At 35.7% G+C, this 18232-nt stretch overlaps 2 protein-coding genes and 1 long non-coding RNA gene across 4 annotated transcripts in view; all 3 read right to left on the bottom strand.

Annotated features, from left to right (window-relative positions):
• Positions 1-5473: 5473 nt before the first annotated feature.
• On the bottom strand, positions 5474-7153 carry LOC109150385 (pentatricopeptide repeat-containing protein At4g11690-like). Its single transcript, XM_019298294.1, has one exon. It carries the CDS (start codon positions 7151-7153, stop codon positions 5474-5476), a length of 1680 nt encoding a protein of 559 aa, XP_019153839.1.
• Positions 7154-10899: 3746 nt separating this feature from the next.
• Positions 10900-13124, bottom strand: LOC109150384. Its single transcript, XM_019298293.1, has 4 exons — positions 12726-13124; positions 11565-11827; positions 11300-11461; positions 10900-11217 (listed from the first exon to the last, which is right to left on the bottom strand). Exons 1-4 carry the CDS (start codon positions 13087-13089, stop codon positions 10900-10902), a joined length of 1107 nt encoding a protein of 368 aa, XP_019153838.1. The 5' UTR covers positions 13090-13124.
• Positions 13125-17032: 3908 nt separating this feature from the next.
• Positions 17033-18232, bottom strand: part of LOC109150351 — a 2223-nt gene continuing 1023 nt past the window's right edge. Inside the window, exons 2-5 of one of the 2 annotated variants that reach the window (XR_002049129.1) lie at positions 17913-17986; positions 17737-17776; positions 17605-17651; positions 17033-17308 (exon numbers count right to left, since the gene is read on the bottom strand). This is a non-coding gene — a long non-coding RNA (uncharacterized LOC109150351). The remainder of the gene's footprint in view (positions 17309-17604; positions 17652-17736; positions 17777-17912; positions 17987-18232) is intronic. The other variant, XR_002049130.1, reaches the window with a different exon arrangement.

Below are 18232 nucleotides of genomic sequence, written 5' to 3'. Positions count from 1 at the left end.
AAGATTGTTGATGTGCATATTGAGGACTACGGAGACAAAGATGCGTTATTCGTGGATTCATCGGATACTATCCAACAACACTCTCCAACTTAATTGACGTGAAGTAGGCTTAGTAACATTAAGATTATATTCTCGAATTATTAGTTCTCATCTTTTATTGATTACACACTTAATTCGATAGTATTTGGAAGAAAAAATCAATGTTCGAACTAAGATTGTGATTTTGGTCTTTAAAGGTAAATTGTATGTTGCTACATCTAGAGTTAGAAATCTCAAAGGTCTAAAAATTTTGATCCGCGGTGACTCTAAAATTGTAATTCAATTACTATTGTAGTTTACTGAGTTCTTAAAAATTTGTAATATTAAATACTATGTACTAAATTTTTAATATAGATTAAGATTTGTAGTAATCACCCACCTTAAATATTATTTTAATTATAAATATATTTATGTTCATAATTTTATCATAGGAATTCACACATAATAATTATTAAATAACAAAAATTTTATATATGAATAAACCTCATATAGGGTATATTTTTATAACATATTTTTCGTGCATCGCACGGGACAAATACTAGTTACTTGAAAAGAGGTAAACTGCGGTAAAAAAATCATGTGCGACGGATTTAACAGGGTGTTGGCAAGAAGTAAAATTAACATTTTTGCCACGAAAATAACACTTCATTTCCCTAATAAATTTGTGGTTTCTTAAAGAAATTGCAATTGAGGGAAAAAAAAAAAAAAAAACTTGATCTTATCAAGTAAGAAGCAGTATAAACGCGTGGGTTAGGAAGGAAGTCATTATCTTAATCGTCCTCTAAATTGTTTTCTATGCCTGCCAGATCAACACAACTCTTAAACTAATCCCTCCTAATACTAATGCACAAATAATTATGTTTCGTTAGTGGCAAAATAAATTATATTTAATTCAAAAGATGCTTCAACTATGGGCCTAATGACATGCAATTAAACAACAAAATATTGCGTGCGCCACAGTTTCCATTGCCGTTATTTCCCAATCGTTATGTTGTGCATCCGGATGCATGGTGCATACGGATGCCAAAACGACGTCGTTTTATTAAAAAATGTGCATTTTTCCTTAAAAAAAATTCAGGTTCGATTCTCAGCAACAACATTATATTGTTCATTCATTCTAGAATTTTAGCTCATAGATTATGGAATTATAGTTCATCGATTATGGAATTGTAGTTCATCGATTCTGAAATTTTAGTTTATAGATTATGGAATTTTAGTTCATTCATTCTGGAATTTTTAGTTCATAGATTAGATTATGGAATTATAGTTCAACAATTATGGAATTATAGTTCATCGATTATGGAATTATAGTTCATGATTATGGAATTTTAGTTCATATGTTATTGCTGGGAATCGAACCTGATTTTTTTTTTAAGGGGAGATGCGCGTTTTATTAAAACGACGTCGTTTTTGCATCCATATGCACCATGCATAGTGCATACGGATGCACAGCATAATTTGCCGTTATTTCCCATATTTTAATTTCTTCTCCCAAAAATGTTGAATCTCAACTCCAAGGCCCCCACATTCCGACCTGACAAAGCATTTGAGAGGATATAAATTACTGTAACTCAATGACTCAGCAGACAGGGGCAAATTATGCAGTGGACTCGTGTCCACAATGCATTGTGGACACGAGTCCAAAACGACGTCGTTTTTAGGGAAAACGCGTCATTTCAGTTAAAAAAAAAAAATTTTGATGTTGTCTCGCCGTTAACGCCGTTAACTGCGTTATTCGTTTGTGCCATTATGAATGTACAGTTATGAGATTATGAATGTACAGTTATGGCATTATGAATGTACAGTTATGGAATTATGAATTTAAGTTATAAAATTATGAACACAAAGCTCTGACATTATGAACTTACAATTATGAACATATAGTGATAAAATTATGAACATAGAGCTCTAAAATTGTGAACATCGAGCTTTGAAAATTATGATTTTACAGTTATTGCATTATGAATGTACAGTTACGGAATTATGAATGTACAATTATGCAATTATGAATGTATAGTTATGCAATTATGAATGTACCGTTATGAAATTATGAACACAGAGCTCTGACATTATAAACTTACAATATGAACATATAGTGATAAAATTATGAACATAGAGCTCTAAAATTGTGAACATAGAGCTTCGAAAATTATGAAGTTACAGTTATTGAATTATGAATGTACAGTTACGGAATTATGAATGTACAGTTATGAAATTATGAACATAGAGCTCTGACATTATGAACTTACAATTATGAACATATAGTAATAAAATTATGAACATATACTCCTATAACGAAGCGGTCTGAAATTTAAAAAAAAAAAAAAAAAAAGTAGATAACAGTGCTGTTAGGCACTGTTACCCGTGTCCAGCATGCATGCTGGACACGGGTCCATAGCATAACGATTGGCAAATGTCGGTGCACACAAAAGACGGCCTCCGATGTTTGAATCTTGATCTCTTCTCCCAAATAATGTCTACTGAATCATTGAACTAAGTTCATGCATGCGGACAATTTGTCATATTTTAATGAGTTGGTGAAACGCTAATCAGTCCCCAAGATTCTAAGGAAATAGCACAACGGACTAAAATGGCTTCTTTTAATGATATTTTCATATCTATTTTTGTCTTGATTGCAAAACAATAGTTGTAATGTTTGTTGAACGATGAATTCCAGTTTTAGTTTCACGATTATTGTGTGTGTGTTTTTTAGTTATCGATTTTAAAATCAAATAAATTTGGCCATCAATGATTAGTAATGTGTTACTCTATCTTAATCATATGTTATATGACTAAATTAAAAGGTTGAAGTGTTTTTGGGTTCAATGCGATACATTTTTAATAGTTGGTGAGGAAATCTAGTCGATTTTGAATTTGAGAAATAGAAGTGAAAAACACTAAATAAAAGTTGTAATGCATGCGGAAAGATTAATTTCAATTTTAGTTTTTCAATTATTGTTTTAATTTTTTTTTTTGTTGTTAATTATTGAGTTCAAAATCGACCAAATATGATAATCGACTATTGAGAATGTGATCTTTTTTTTTTTTTTTTAATAACTTGTTGCGACTAAATAAAAATGACACATTTTAAAACTAAATATGGCACATTTTCAATAGCCAATGATTAGATCTAGTGAGGAGCACTAAAACTATAATTAAATCTATGTTAAATTATGTTCTTGTTCTAGTTGGCTTTTGTTATATACTCAATTTTTATAAAAGAGAAAATGACACTTTTAGTTTCTCAATTATAATCAAAATGTAGATTAATCCCACAAATTCACAATTATTTGTGATGTAAATTTAGTTCTTCAATTAATATCAATATGGTAGATTGGTGGCAAATAGACCAAATTTATTACTCTGATAATAACTTAAAGACTAAATTTACATTTTAAATAATTAAAGGACTAAATCTATATTTTGGTCATAAGTGATGGATTAAAAGTGTCATTTTTTCTTCATAATTTTTTCTTTGATATGACGATTACAACATAAAAAATAATTAAAATATAACTGTTATAAAATAAGAGAGAACTACAAACAATAACAAGAGAAGATGGAGAGAGAATATGGAGAGAAGGGATATATATTCTTATTCATCATCTCAAAGGTGAATATGATAACAAAATATAGAATATACATTTGTAACATAAGACAATAATGGTAAACATAAATCTACGACTATTACGACCGTTACATAATCAATGTCCATAGACCATAATGTCCACAATAAATTATCCTTATAGCATCCATACCAATAGTTTTTTGTTGATTTTTTGCAGAGTTCATTGTGATGTGGAAGATAGAGGATGAGAGAGTGTGTCTTTTTAACTCCTACAAATGAGTGGTTTTTTGGGTCCCAGGAGAGAGAGAAAACGAAGGAAGGTGAGCCACTGTGCGCATTCCGTGCACAATGAGCGCTCAGCCGAGCGCGTTAGGTGCTTTTTTATTTATTTATTTATTTTTTGTCAAGAGAACATTTTTTTTTTTCTCCTTCTCTTTTCTACTTGGCTTCTTAAACATTATGCAAAAATCCAAATAGTGTGGAGACTCTAACAATAACATATTATTGATATATTAACGAATGCTTTTAATTGTATATAGAGGCCAGGACAGAAGCTAATTTATTTTCACCTAACCTTAAGTTTTAATTAGCCTCAAGACTTTGGTACTTAGAGGCTTAATTGAAGCTCTAATTAAAATGACTTTGAATTTGTTGAAAGTAGGGACCAAACTTTGGAAATAATGGGTTCACTAGACAAGTATTGATTTAATATTTTATTTAGATGGACACTATTATTTGCACGAAACCTAACAAAATTTAATATAAAACTTAAAATAACATTTTTAAAATTATATTAGTTGAAAAATTCTATTTCGAGGATAGGGTAAGCATGCATCTAAACAACATAAATGATACTTTAAAAACTCCATTAAAATATCAAAACACGTTGAATATAGTAAAATGGTCCTAAGATATCAATGGGCATGGGATAAAGACATCGGGAGGATTTGGATTCAGAGCGATTCGAAGGATGCCATGAGATGGATTGATGAGGGACCTGCACCTCACGGATCAACTGATGCTATCTTGAAGGAGTGTGTTCATTGGACGAGGAAGGTTTGGAAGATCAAAATTAAACATGTTCCTCGGAATTTTAACAAGGTGGACGATGAGCTTGCCAAGATTGCAACTAAAAGATATGCTTGGATTGAGTTCGCAGAACCCCCTGATGAGCTTCGGAGCTTCTTAGAGCATCCACAATTGAGGTTATTTGGGGGTTATTGTCACTCAAAAAGACTTGAATGGAATTATTTGTGGAGTTATTTCTCCTGCAAAGGGTGGTAGAATTGTGGGGCCACCACGTGAGCGATAACCTTTTTTCTTTCTCCTCCGTCAGTTGCTGTCAGCTTTTTTTTTTTTTTTTTTTTTTCATTTTTCATTTTTCTTTCTTCTCTTTGTTTAACTGTGAATGATCTCATCCCATACTGATATTGATGCTCTTGGAGAGCGATAGAGGCAGCGTTATGTGCCACAATTGCACCACTGTGACTAGACACTAGCCTAGTTAGGTCCCCTTCCCTTGATCCAAAAAAAAAGAAGGAGATATTGCAGGCTTTTAAAATCAATTTGTCTACTTTTAAACTAGATGGGTTAATACTAGACTTTTAAATTGGGCTACAAGTGAATTGATGTCTTTGGGCTTTCACTTGATAATGCTGACCAGACCTGCAGATTGCAGACTTGTAAGTTGTAATTGCTAACAAAAGGAGATATTGCAGGCTTCCTTTCCAAAAAGAAACATGAAATGTCTGTTTCCTCATAAGCAATTAGCTTAATTTGCAGTGACTGAAGCTGATAATCTCATGAATCAAGAAGCCAAGGATTATCTTATAACATCAACTGGCAGACTTAAACTGATCAAAGAATTTAGTTCACTAACTGTGATAAATGCTCATTTAAGATCTTCTGGTAACTATTTAGATCTGTCATAGAACAGTTGCTTTGCATCTGCAGGAAAAGGTTTTCAACTTCAAACACCTTCCCTTTAGCACAAAATTCCTTGGCGAAAACTGCAAAGCACTCGAGGTTAATTACCAATCGCTTATCCATCATTTCCCTTAAAACCCGAACTGCCATTTCCTCATTTCCATCCTCACAATACCCCTTAACCAGGCAACTGTACATGGTGGCATCAGGGACATGACCATTCCCGAGCATGTCGTTCATAAGCATCTCAACTTCTCGCATTCTTCCTTTAGACTTCACAAGGCTGGATATAAGTATGTTATATGACAGGAAATTGGGGTGGCAGCCCAGTTGGGGCATCTGTTTGATGAGAAGAATGGCTTTATCAGCCTCAGCTAGTTCCACAAGACATGAAAGCACATAATTAAGAGTATATACACATGGATTGACACCTCGAGCTCTCATTTCACTTATCAAAGCAATCGCGTCATTTGGCCTCTTCGTTTTGCAATACTCCTTCACAATAACATCATATGTTTTTTCGTCAAGAATCATTCCAAGGCTAACCATTTCTTTAAAATGCTTGATAGCCTCGTTCGATCTTCCTGCAATACAGTACCCCTTCAACAAACTTGTATGCATCACAATGTCGTCCCTAAATCCACTCAGCCTCATCCTTGCCATCATTCTCCTTGCCTCATCGACATTCCCATTCAAACACAACCCATGAATCAATGCACTGTAAGTCAACATGTTTGGCTCACAATTCCTACTCGCCATTTCATCGAAGCACCTCATAGCCTCAACAATCTGTCCTTTCCTACAATACCCATCAATCAGGGTACAATAAGTAACAACATTGGGCAAAACTATCCCCCTATCAACCATCTCATTAACAATCGTTTGTGCTTTTTCCATTAAACCCTTCTTGCAAAATCCATTAACCATAGTATTGTAAGTCACCACGTTTTTATTCACACCCATTTCATCAAACACCTTCTGGGCATGCTCAAGCATGCCTGCTTTGCAGAACCCACTGATCATTATAGTACACGTGGAAATGTCCGGCTGCATATCGCCCTTCTTTATCATCTTTCCCAAAAAAATCCACACCAAATCTACTCTATTAGCCTTTACAAAGACTCCCAACAGGGAATTGAAGGAAAACAAACAACACTCATTTTCTCTTTTCCTCACACCATGGAAAAGCTTGATCGCACACCTTAGGTGGCCCAAATCGCCATGGGCCTTGATGAGCTTACTCACCATGAAATCAGAGAGCCTGTGATGGCTCTCAAGAAGTTTAGTGGCCAAAGAAAAGAGGCGGCGGGAGAGCAGCTTGTCAGTGATGGCAATGTAGCAGTGGTGGTTGTGGAAGTACTGGTTTGGGTTCGGGCTCAGGGTTGAAGCCCAGTTGAAGAAGAAGAGGGAATGGAAAGGGTTCGTTTGGGAGTTGATGGTTTCGACGACTACGTCGTGCGTTAAGTATGGAGAAAATTTGTTGAGAATTGAGGTGTCCGGCGGCGAAGAATGGTTAAGGTTTTTGGGGTCTAAGCGTTGCAGGAGAGTGGTTATGGCGGATACTAGCCGAGGAAGGTTTGGGGGCATGTCGGTAGCGGCGGTGGTGACGAGAGCTGCCATGGACGTGACGGTGATACTCTGTCGGAGTTTTGGGGTGTTTTTTAGGTGGAAATGAAAGATTGATCACTATGTATTTAATTTTGAGTCCCTAATTCTAATATTGACTCTATATTAGCAAATAGATTTAATTCCAGCAATGGTCCTCCGACTATATTGATTTTCTAAAATTAATCCTTGATTTTTAATTTGGACACTTTAGGTCCCTTGACTTTCAATTTCTTTCCAATTGAAGTCCTTTCGTCAGAATATGGTTAATTGAATTTTAAATGAAGGGGTAAACTCATCATTTCACATGCCTATGTATTATTCTTAGTATTTCTCCATTGTATACGCGATATATATGAAGATAATCTTAGTCGAAACCTTAAAATGTTCCTCGTCGTACCCCATTTGCTGACTACTCGTGTGTGCGTTCCTCTATTATTGAGATGTTTACAAGGTATAACAGCGAAATACGAAGGGAGAAATACGAAGAATAATACATAGGCAGGTGAAAGGACGAGTTTACCCCTTCATTTAAAGTCTAATGAACCGTATTCTAACGAAAGGACCTCAATTGGAAAGAAATTGAAAGTCAAGGGACCTAAAGTGTCCAAATTAAAAGTCGAGGACTAATTTTGGAAAATCACTATAGTCGGAGGACCATGGCTGGAATTATATAATTCTTTAATATAGTTTTAGTATTGTGACACTAACCAGTTGATTCATAAATTTCAAAACTTGTATAACTGGTCTACGAGTATCAATTTCTTGATTTCAGTGAAATCTCTGTCAAATTTTCACTCGAAAAATCATTTCTCCTTGATAGCAGGGGTATAATGGTCTTTTCTTTTACGATCACGTTTTCTTCTTAGAATTTTTCACATTTTTAGTCTCACAAGTATTGTGACACTAATAATGTTGATTCACAACTTTCAAAACTTGCATACTTGATCTACGAGTATCATTTTTTTTCCCGCTCAAATGGTCCTTCTAGTGAAATATCCGCAAAAGAAAAAGACCATTATACTTTTGTTATAAAGGGGAAATAATTTGAAAAAATTAAAAAAATATAATTAATAAAGCTAACCATATTAACTACTTGAGAGATTTTGTGACAAAGAGAGTATTCAAATCACACAATAAATTGAAGTGAGAACTACCTCGCAATGTCCTTGTTTGACAATCAGCAGTTAGCGGTTAGCGTTAGCGGATTATACTAGCGGATTTGACCAGCGAATTTATTTAATTATTAACATTGGGTAGAAAAAATGACCGTCAAATTATTAAATCAAATGAATGATTCATATTGTTCAGGTTTTAATTTTTTTCTTTTAATTAAGATTTTCTAATTTATCCTTAATTATATGATTATCCATTTAACTTTTCCGTTAATTCACCGTTAGTCTAATTCTAATATTAAAGTCTAATATAGAATTATAACTACACCATTAATCTAATTCTAATATTAAAGTCTTAACAGCACGTTTGGTTCACGGAATGAATTTTGAGGTAATAGGAATGCTATTCCATAAGGAATGGAATAGGCCAGGAATAGAATAAGAATTGTATTCTATTGTTTGGTTCGCATAAGGAATAGACTTTAGGAATTATATTACAGTGTTTGGTTGATTTAAGGAATAGAAATGAAATATGTTTTAAAAGACATAAATACCCTTATAAAAATATGTGATGGTGGTGGTGGTGGCGGTGGTGTTGGGGTGGTAGTGGTGGTGGTGGCGGTGGTGGTGGTGGCGATGGTGGTGGTGGTGCTGGGGTGGTAGTGGTGGTGGTGGCAGTGGCAGTGGTGGGGGCGGCGGTGGTGGTGGGGGCGGCGACGGTTGTGGCGATGGTGGTGGTGGTGGCGGCGGTGATGGTGCTGTGGTGGCAGTGGTGGTGGGGGCGGCGACGGTTGTGGCGGTGGTGGTGGTGGTGGTGGCGGTGGTGGTTCTGGTGGCGGTGGTGGTGGTGGCGGTGGTGGTTCTGGTGGCGGTGGTGGTGGTGGCGGTGGTGGTTCTGGTGGCGGTGGTGGTGGTGGCGGTGACGGCGACAATGGTGGTGGTGGTGGTGGTGGCGGCGGCGACGACGACGATGGTGGTGGCGGCGACGACGACGATGGTGGTGGCGGTGGTGGTGATGGTGGTGGTGGTGGTGGTGGTGCTGGGGTGGTAGTGGTGGTGGTGGCGGTGGCAGTGGTGGGGGCGACGGTGGTGGTGGGGGCGGTGACGGTTGTGGCGATGGTGGTGGTGGCGGCGGCAGTGGCGATGGTAATGGCGGCGGCGACGACGACGGTGGTGGTGAAATAGGATAAATTTATATATATGATAAAAAAATTAGGTTAAAGAAAGGGGTAAAAAAGGAAATAGATTCTAAAATCTATTCCTGAGCGTTCAGTAATAGGCTAATACCAGGGGGGCCCCTAGTAATAGCTATTACCTTATTTGAGGTAATAGGCTATTACCAGGAATATTATTCCTGGTAATAGAAATGGTTACTAAACAAAAGAATAGACCTATTACTGGGAATGCTATGCCATTCCCGGCCTATTCCGTGAACCAAACGGGCCATAATAGAACTTAACCACAAATCCTAATGTCGGAATCTCCTCAAACAATATTAGTATAAATTTAATATTTTATACCCTAATTTTTATTTGTTCTCCCTTATGTCCTGTATTTGGTTTCAACCATACCTATACAATTATTTTATTGATAATTATAATCAATCTTGACTATATTATCTTGCATTTGTAAACTTAGAATTACCTATTTAACTCGCACGGGCTTAGCTCAATGGTTTAGTGGGTAGTATTTGGGAGAAGAGACCAAGGTTTGAACCTCGGCGGCGGCAGTGCGGGAATTATGTCCAAAGTGGGCAGATTCCTTGTGCGTATCAGCATTTGGCCCTGTCTGCTGAACCATTGAGTCACCGTGATTTACAACTTCCCACAATGCTTTGTCGGGTTGGAGACTCAACCTTTGGGAGAAGAATTACTTATTTAAATACGCAAATTCAACCTTCAATTATCTATGCATGAACAATTTCAATATAATCCTACCTTAATATACTTTAAAGTACTTATTTAAAAAAAAAAACATTGGGCATTATCCAATGCGCGTAAAAAACTAGTACTTTTGTTATAAAGGGGAAATAATTTTTCCAATTTTGGAAATTCAAAACTAATAAAAGAAAAAAATGCAATACATATCAAAATTATGAAAACAATTTCCAATTTGGTGACTTGACTATTGAAATAATTAGTCCTTCAACTATTATAATTTAACTGTTTTCTTAAGGAATGACCAAATTGAATACAAAACCAAAATCAATAGTCTAATAACTTCCAAGTCCAAGATATAATTGAAGAAATGTGAATAGTCAAGAGACCAAATCGGGATTTAACAAACACAACCTCACATTCTCAACCATGAATGTTGCATATATGACCCATGAAATCTCTGCAAAATTCAAGTTGGTTATTGCAAACAATATACCATGCAAAACCAATGGCTTTTATTATATTCTTCTATACATACACTACTGCTTTGATATGATATACGTATAAACTTGTATCATCATACACTACTGGAAATTATGAAATTTCCGACCACCTGAATGTGATCTTAAATCAAGTCGAAAGCAAAATGTGATCGGAAATAGCAACAAAGGTTTTTTCGGATACCAAAAGTGGTCGGAACAAGGCTTTCGACTTGATTTAAGATCACTTTCAGGTGGTCGAAAATTCCATAATTTCCAACCGTGATATATCAACTTGGAGGGAGAAGGGCTGCAGCCCCAAATGCAGGGGGAGGGCTAGAATGGCTTCTGTGATTAGGCCAGGACATGAAATGGAGCTGAACAGCATCCATTCTCTCCATTGCTGAGCTTAGAGTTTCCTTAATCTCTGCATTGTCACAGCAGTATATCAGGCCTTCCGAGCTCACTGTTGATGGCATCAAGCTTTTCCCTTCTAACCGCGAAATCACCAGCAAGTGCCCGGTTCTGTTCGCTTGCTCGAACAGCTGCCCGAGCCCTGCCCGCCCCGCAGCTGTCCCGCTCGTTACAGAATACACACAAAAAAAGCCCTGCAGGCAATTAAGTAACCAGAATATCTCGTGTTGTCAAGTTTGGTAAATTAGCTGTTGCGATGAAAATAAAAACTCGTACCTCTTCGGTCCGCCTAATGTCTAAACCGAATCGAGGCTCTCCCGGTTCGGGTATAAGATCAATTGGGACCTCTGCTACACCAGGTAGGAACCATAACCTCACACCTTGAACAAATTGGAATACAGAAATGGAATTTTGTTTCCTAGTAGCATTTCTTCTCTCCTTTTGAGGAAATTAAAACGAAAGGATTCGGGTTAACCACTAGGATTTTGTTGCTAAAATAAGATGGGGAATTGAATGAGTTGTGAAAAGAAGAATATAATACCAAAGGGATGATTTGCTCAGTCTGGATATTAACAAAAACAATGGGGATTCCTCCTGAGACTGCTGCTGAGAACCAGGCCATAGTTCTGATAATGGTGGGTTCTATACGGCCTTCACCTGGGAGAGGCATGAAGAAAATGGAGCTAATCACCGTGGAACGCGAATCGGGTAGGTAAGTTCTCACCTTCAACCTCCAGTCGTATTGCAATGGCATCTGGTTGAATCCCCTGGCAGACTCCATATTCACTACCCTTCTGCTCATTTCTGCAATGTTCACACAACATTCTGCAATCAACTCTTTACATAGCAGAAAGAGAAAATTTCAATTTTGGTCACACGACTATAAAAGCTTTGTTAATTTCAGCACCTAACTTTTATAAGTGTCAATTTAGTACCTTGAGTATGTAATTTTTGTCAATTTTAGTCATTCCGACCAAATTTGTCAGGAAAAATTTGATCTAACATTTACAACCCGTTTGGTTTGATGGAAAATATTTAATGGGAAATGGAATTCAAATTCCATGGAAAACAATTTACCAAAAAAATAGATTCCATTGTTTGGTGGGTAGAAAAGAAATTACTGGGAATATGAATTTCATTGTTTGGTTGGGTTTGAAATGGTAAGGAATTATGAATATAAAGACCAATATGCCCTTAACAATAATTTATGTGTAATTAATAAATCTTGATGAGGGCAAAATACTCCAATATTACTATATTTTCTTTCCAACTCATCTGGAAAACAAAATACCAATGTTTAATTAGGTCAGATTTTCTTTTCCTTCACCTTTAGGAAGTCAAATTCCCATGGTAAAGATTTTCCATCCAACCAAACAATGTAAAACAACATTTTCCTACATTTCATAGAAAATCTTTTCCATGGAATTTAATTTCCATCCAACCAAACACCCCCTTAGTCTAAAATCAGAGGGACAAAATGATCTTTTTGATCCTTTCTCCTAATTCTAGCCATAATATATATATATATATATATATATATATATATATATATATATATATATATATATATATAATTACTCGACTGCCTAGGTATTAAGCGTCCCCAAACTTTGAACTAGCGTCTGGCGCCTTTTGCAAGCGGTCTTAAACCAGGATGCATATGAGGCAGGCTAGGGGGAGAGGAGTGAGGATGGGGGCTTACCTTGAAGTTCTGTGCACTCTTCAACAGTTAACTCAGATAAGACAGCAACATGTTTCTCATCACATGCTGCTCTGATCTTCACCCTTTTCTGCAGATGTGAACGGTTCTGTTGAACGATGCAAACCGGGATCTTTACACTACACTCCCCTCTCCTAACTTTCAACCAAACACAATCAGCCCGCCCGATGATCCGAGCAACTACCAACGTTAGCTCAGACCACCCTTTGGCCTGCATAAATGAGCTATCAGCAGCAGTAGCAGCTATGCCTTCGATTATATCTCCGGGCAAAGGCATGCTATGATCCCATGTCTCCGGGTCCTGTTCCACTTTCTTCACCCCAACCACTTTCTCAACACTGCCCATTTCCTTATTGTTTGAGTGTGTAACGTTAGTATCCACAAATTAGCCCTTTTTATATAAGTTTTTTGCAAAATCTGGGGAAGAAGCTAAGGGACTACTTCGTTTATTACAAGGCCTAGGAAGGATGTCTAGTGATCCACGTTGAAGAAGATGGATATAATGCATGGCATCTTTAATGCCTTTTTTGGCCTATGTTTTGATGTAAACTAGGGGGATGGATTCTTAGTATGTACTAGGACGGCTTTTTATGGATTCTTGTCAAATATCTCAAGGATCATATCGCATGAGGTTTCTAAGTTACAGCCAAATTGTGTTGGCGTTTCTTCCTATTCCCACATCTCATGGCATGGCAGCTGTCTGATCTCCATTCAACATATATAATAATATATAAATATAAATGTACAATTCAACTATCAGTTTAGACTTTTAGTTGAGATAAAACACATGTTTTAATTTATTATTAGAACCAACCATGATTCCCTATTGCTTGGAACCCACTGGCTTCCATACATGAAGGGTGTGTTTGAGCATGTAAATGCATAATTCAACTATTAATTGAGATAGAGCACATGCTTCAATTATATAACATGTGACCTGATTATACATGAAGCATTGTAAAGATCAGAATTGTTTACTCATGCAGCTAGCTATAAAATCAACATGATCTGTGGATTCTGGAAAATGCTAGCTAGCAAACATCCATATCTCCTGCATATCTTCTTTATCACAGTAGGGCATAGCTCCCGGCCTTTTCAATAGGAAGATGGCGGATCAGTCCAATTTCTTCCTCCACTGGAAAACATCAGTTACTATATATGATTATCTATTTCTGCAAATATTTAATAGAGTCTGCACAATCAGATATGTATGAATGCACCATCGTGTTAAAAAATGCATGAAAATGAAATACACCACAACAAATACCACTACTTAGCTAACAAAGCTTTATTTATTTATTTACTTGAAGAGTTTTTTTTTTTTTTTTTTTTTTTGAATGCCCTTGAAGAGTTGATTTAGTAATAATATTATTGTTGGAAAAAATAGCACAAATTGGAATAAAAAAAAGACATTTTTAGTAGCTATTTTGTGGTACAATTATTAGTGGGGTCCACTTTCAATTTGGATCGGGTCAAAGTGGATTCGGGTTCTTCATAGTGAGACGAAGAAATTGATATATTGTATGCTTAAAAAGGATAATGGATGAATGAGATCTTGATTCTCAAAGTAAACCCATTTGAATTGGAAAAATAAAGGGAAAAAGAATGAGCTTTTGTCCCACATTGGTTTGGAAAATGAGTTTGCACCACTATTTATACGAGAGTCTTTCTAAATTTTACACACAACGAAATTATATTTTCAGCTCTCAAAACTCAAAGCTTTGCTCTAGTTCGCCTGTTCAAAATTTGGGTGCTCAAACAATTAAACGGTAGTAGTACCTTTTATCATGGGAAACCTAAGCTACAGTACCTTTTATCATGGGAAACCTAAGCTACAAGTCTACAACGCTCCTAGCACTTGTGAAACAATTAAACGGTAGTAGTACCTTTTATCATGGGAAACCTAAGCTACAAGTCTACAACGCTCCTAGCACTTATGAAAGGTAGCAAATAAGGTTGTAAGGAAAGAGTGTTTCGCTCGACTCGTACTAAACATCTTCTCTCAGTATCCTTTCGTTCTTCCACCACATCCGATCATTCTATCCAGTTTTTCCAACGATATATCCAACAATTATAACACTAGAACTCAAATTTCATCCAACCAGAATTTAATAGATAATGTTACTTTAAAATTATCATGACACTTCCCTCCTGAATTGTATGCTAATAGTTCACTTAGTATTTTGGATGCAATAATGGAGCCGATAATTGAAGCTAATAAAATGGATGAAACAATTTCCAAGAGAGCCGGCCGTGCTCATTCTGATACTAAATTCCTAAACATCTTCCAAACTCCAAACTCCAATATCCCAACTAAATGACTTCAAAACTCAGCACAAGAAATAATCTTCTAGTTTGTAGGTACAGCATCAACTAACTCATCAATATTATAGTAATGTACGCCACAACTTGATTAAACACGATCCCATATATATCCAAAATAATCTTCTCAAATGACAAGGAATTACACTTGACATACAGTAATCAGAAACCAATTAAGAAAAAAAACATCATATATCAAGTTACTATGAAGAAAAACTGACGATATTCATGCGTGAATAGCTGGGAGGAAAGAAAGGGCAGTAGATGATAATGAGAAAGGGCTTAGCGTCTGGACAGGCAGGCGGAATGGATGAGATGAGCCAAAGGTCTCATGCCATGAAGTGGGCGAGGAATATCCCGAGTCTCATTTAAGACAAATAAATCCACCTCGAGGAAGTGAGGGACCTTCTCGAGTAAGAGGCCATCCTATCATTTTATAGGTTCTGAGGCATAGGTGTAAAAAAAAAAAAAAAAAAAAAAAAAACTATTTAAAGTTAACATATATTTTCATATATACTTAAAATTTAAATTACATAATGAAAAAAATATTAATATTAAATAACTAGAAATAATATTTAATGTTTTTAAAATTTTTACATACACAACAATAATGATGAAAAAAATTGTGTTTTTCTAAATGTAAAATAATAAAATACCCACTGATGGAACTAATTGACCCATGATATGCAATTATATATGGATCAATAAGCTCACATGGATAGAAATGATAAAATAATAAAGATGATACAAATGTGGCAATAATTGTGGATTAATGCTTGAATTTATTACAAGAATATTGTTGTTATAATTGGACATGATTTTGCAATTATCAAGATAATGGCAATTTATACAATAAGAACTCAACTAATCACGAAGTGGTCACATGACTACGTCCAGGCCCATGCGATATGATGGGCCTTGAGACTAAGTCAAAGTCTACCATTATGGGTCACGAGTTCTCGGACCACTGGTCTACATTCTGGAGCTATTTACAATATAATATATCCATCAACCACACCAATGTCTTCATAGATAAAAACAATACGAATAACCTTTTTTTGATGGGCCAGAAATTTAAATACTTCAAATGAGATAAAAATATTTATAATAAAATATAAAACATAATTAATTAAGTAAAATGATTTGAATAGAAATGCATTATAAATCACATATCTAACAATCATGTGACTTATCAATTAAGTTACATTATTTTTAATTTACACTTGTATATATATTATTTAATTATATATATATAAGTGGAGTGGGGTGGTCCCTCCTACCATAGGCTCTCGACCTGATTTTCCCCGACATGATAGGAGAGCCAATATTGTACCAAAGGAGAAGCAAAAATCAAGTTGCTCTATAAGCATAGCCTGGGTAAGTGTCAGTGCCCCAACATGACCTTTGCCCTCAATCCAACAGACCCCCACTGCTGAAAATCTCGCGTTTTCCGTCCAACGGAAAACGCGATATATTGGTCGGAAATGACGTTTCCGTCCAACATACCGACCAAAAGGAACGTTCGAAAAAACCTCCGTGGGAAATTCCGTCCAACTATGATTTTTGGTCGGAAATAGCGTTCAACAAACAAAAATTGGACGAAAATTCCGGCAAGTATCCCACCATTTTTAAAACGTGGGAATTTCCGTCCAACCATGTGCGTTGGTCTAAAATTCCGTCCAACTATATGCGCTGGTCGGAAATTCCGACCAATGTTGGACAGAAAACTCACATATTATATTTTGTAATTTTCCTTCCAACTGTTGGTAGGAAAATCTTAAATCATATAGAATGTTTTTATTATTTTTATATTACCAAAATTTTATTTATATATGTTGTAAATAAATTATATGTCATCAACAAATTAATGGACACACTAAATTGAAAATTGAAAATATATTTAAACATCAAAATTCTTTACAACAAAAATTATGATCATGTTCATAAATAAAAAAAAAAAAGTCATGAAAATATATACTAAATTGATACTACTTAAGTATGTTGCACCCAAATAAGCCTTCAAATCCGGCACTACTTCAATGGCTTTGATCAATGAAGCATCCACAACCTTCTTCAATGACTTTGATCAAGTGTAGACCTTCACCAAAATTAGACCGTGATAGATTTCAAAATGCAAAAATCATACAGAAAACATAAACAATACTTGGAAAAACAAACTTAGAAGTCTTTTCCTCTCTTGCAACTGCAAATGATCCAGCAGCAACAAAATCATCATAAGCAACCTGAGATAAACATTTCATCAATTAAACTTAAAATGCACCACCATCCATCAAAAGCACCCATACATGTTAGGGATATTCATGTTCTGACCAAAACCAATCACCTTTCAAACTCACGGTATTCTTGAGGGAACTATTTTAGATACCTATGCATTTTACAAAATGATTTATGTTTAAGTAGGGGGTGTTCGAATTATTCTGTACTGTAATCCACACAACACAAAAGTCATCTACAATCAATGCTTTAATGTTAAAACTTTGTCTAGTATACATTTACTACAATTTTTTAAACATCTGACCTGATTTCTAAGCTCCATGATCCTTGGTTCTTTTTCTAGATTTTCCCCTGTACAAGATGAGAGTTTAAAATGCATCTGTATATAGCATTTTTAAAAGAAACAGTTTCATGACAAAACTGGCTAGGAACTTACTAGCAAGCTGCAAAGTTTCATTACGAAGCTCATCCCTTACCTATTAGAAAATTAATAGACACGACGAAATAGTCAGACAGTTTAAACAATACAAGATTTTCACTCAGCACTCTGGCTTAAACTCAATAAAAACACAGATTTATGATTCAATATTCAGGTATATTATGATACTTTACCTCAGAAATCTCATGGCCCAAACATTACGAACATGAATGACCTTTGAAGGCTCAGTCATTTTCAATGGCCTGAACTGTAAAAGTCATGTTAAACTTTGGAAAATGACAAAAGCAGTGACCAGAACATGGAAAAAATCTGAATGTGATGGAAACAAACAAACTTTGGATTAAACTAGAAAAGCCTATTATCTTTACAAGACTAGCATCCAAACAACCTTCTGAACTCTCTATAGTCTATAAAGCCAAAAGAGCATGAACCTGTCTACATTGACAACCCACTTAAGCATAAAATTTTCAATTTACTTGTTGCTACTAACCTG

This window comes from Ipomoea nil, unplaced genomic scaffold (assembly GCF_001879475.1).
Source record: "Ipomoea nil cultivar Tokyo-kokei standard unplaced genomic scaffold, Asagao_1.1 scaffold2279, whole genome shotgun sequence".
Classification (NCBI taxonomy): Eukaryota; Viridiplantae; Streptophyta; class Magnoliopsida; order Solanales; family Convolvulaceae; genus Ipomoea; species Ipomoea nil.
This window is presented reverse-complemented; position numbering and strand designations above follow the sequence as displayed.

Coding starts and splice junctions, on each gene's coding strand:
- LOC109150385 (XM_019298294.1), bottom strand. CDS start 7,153: ATGGCAGCTCTCGTCACCACCGCCGCTACCGACATGCCCCCAAACCTT.
- LOC109150384 (XM_019298293.1), bottom strand. CDS start 13,089: ATGGGCAGTGTTGAGAAAGTGGTTGGGGTGAAGAAAGTGGAACAGGAC. Junction 11,828..12,725: donor AGAGTGCACAGAACTTCAAG/GTAAGCCCCCAT, acceptor TGAACATTGCAG/AAATGAGCAGAAGGGTAGTG. Junction 11,462..11,564: donor CTGAGCAAATCATCCCTTTG/GTATTATATTCT, acceptor TTTCCTCAAAAG/GAGAGAAGAAATGCTACTAG.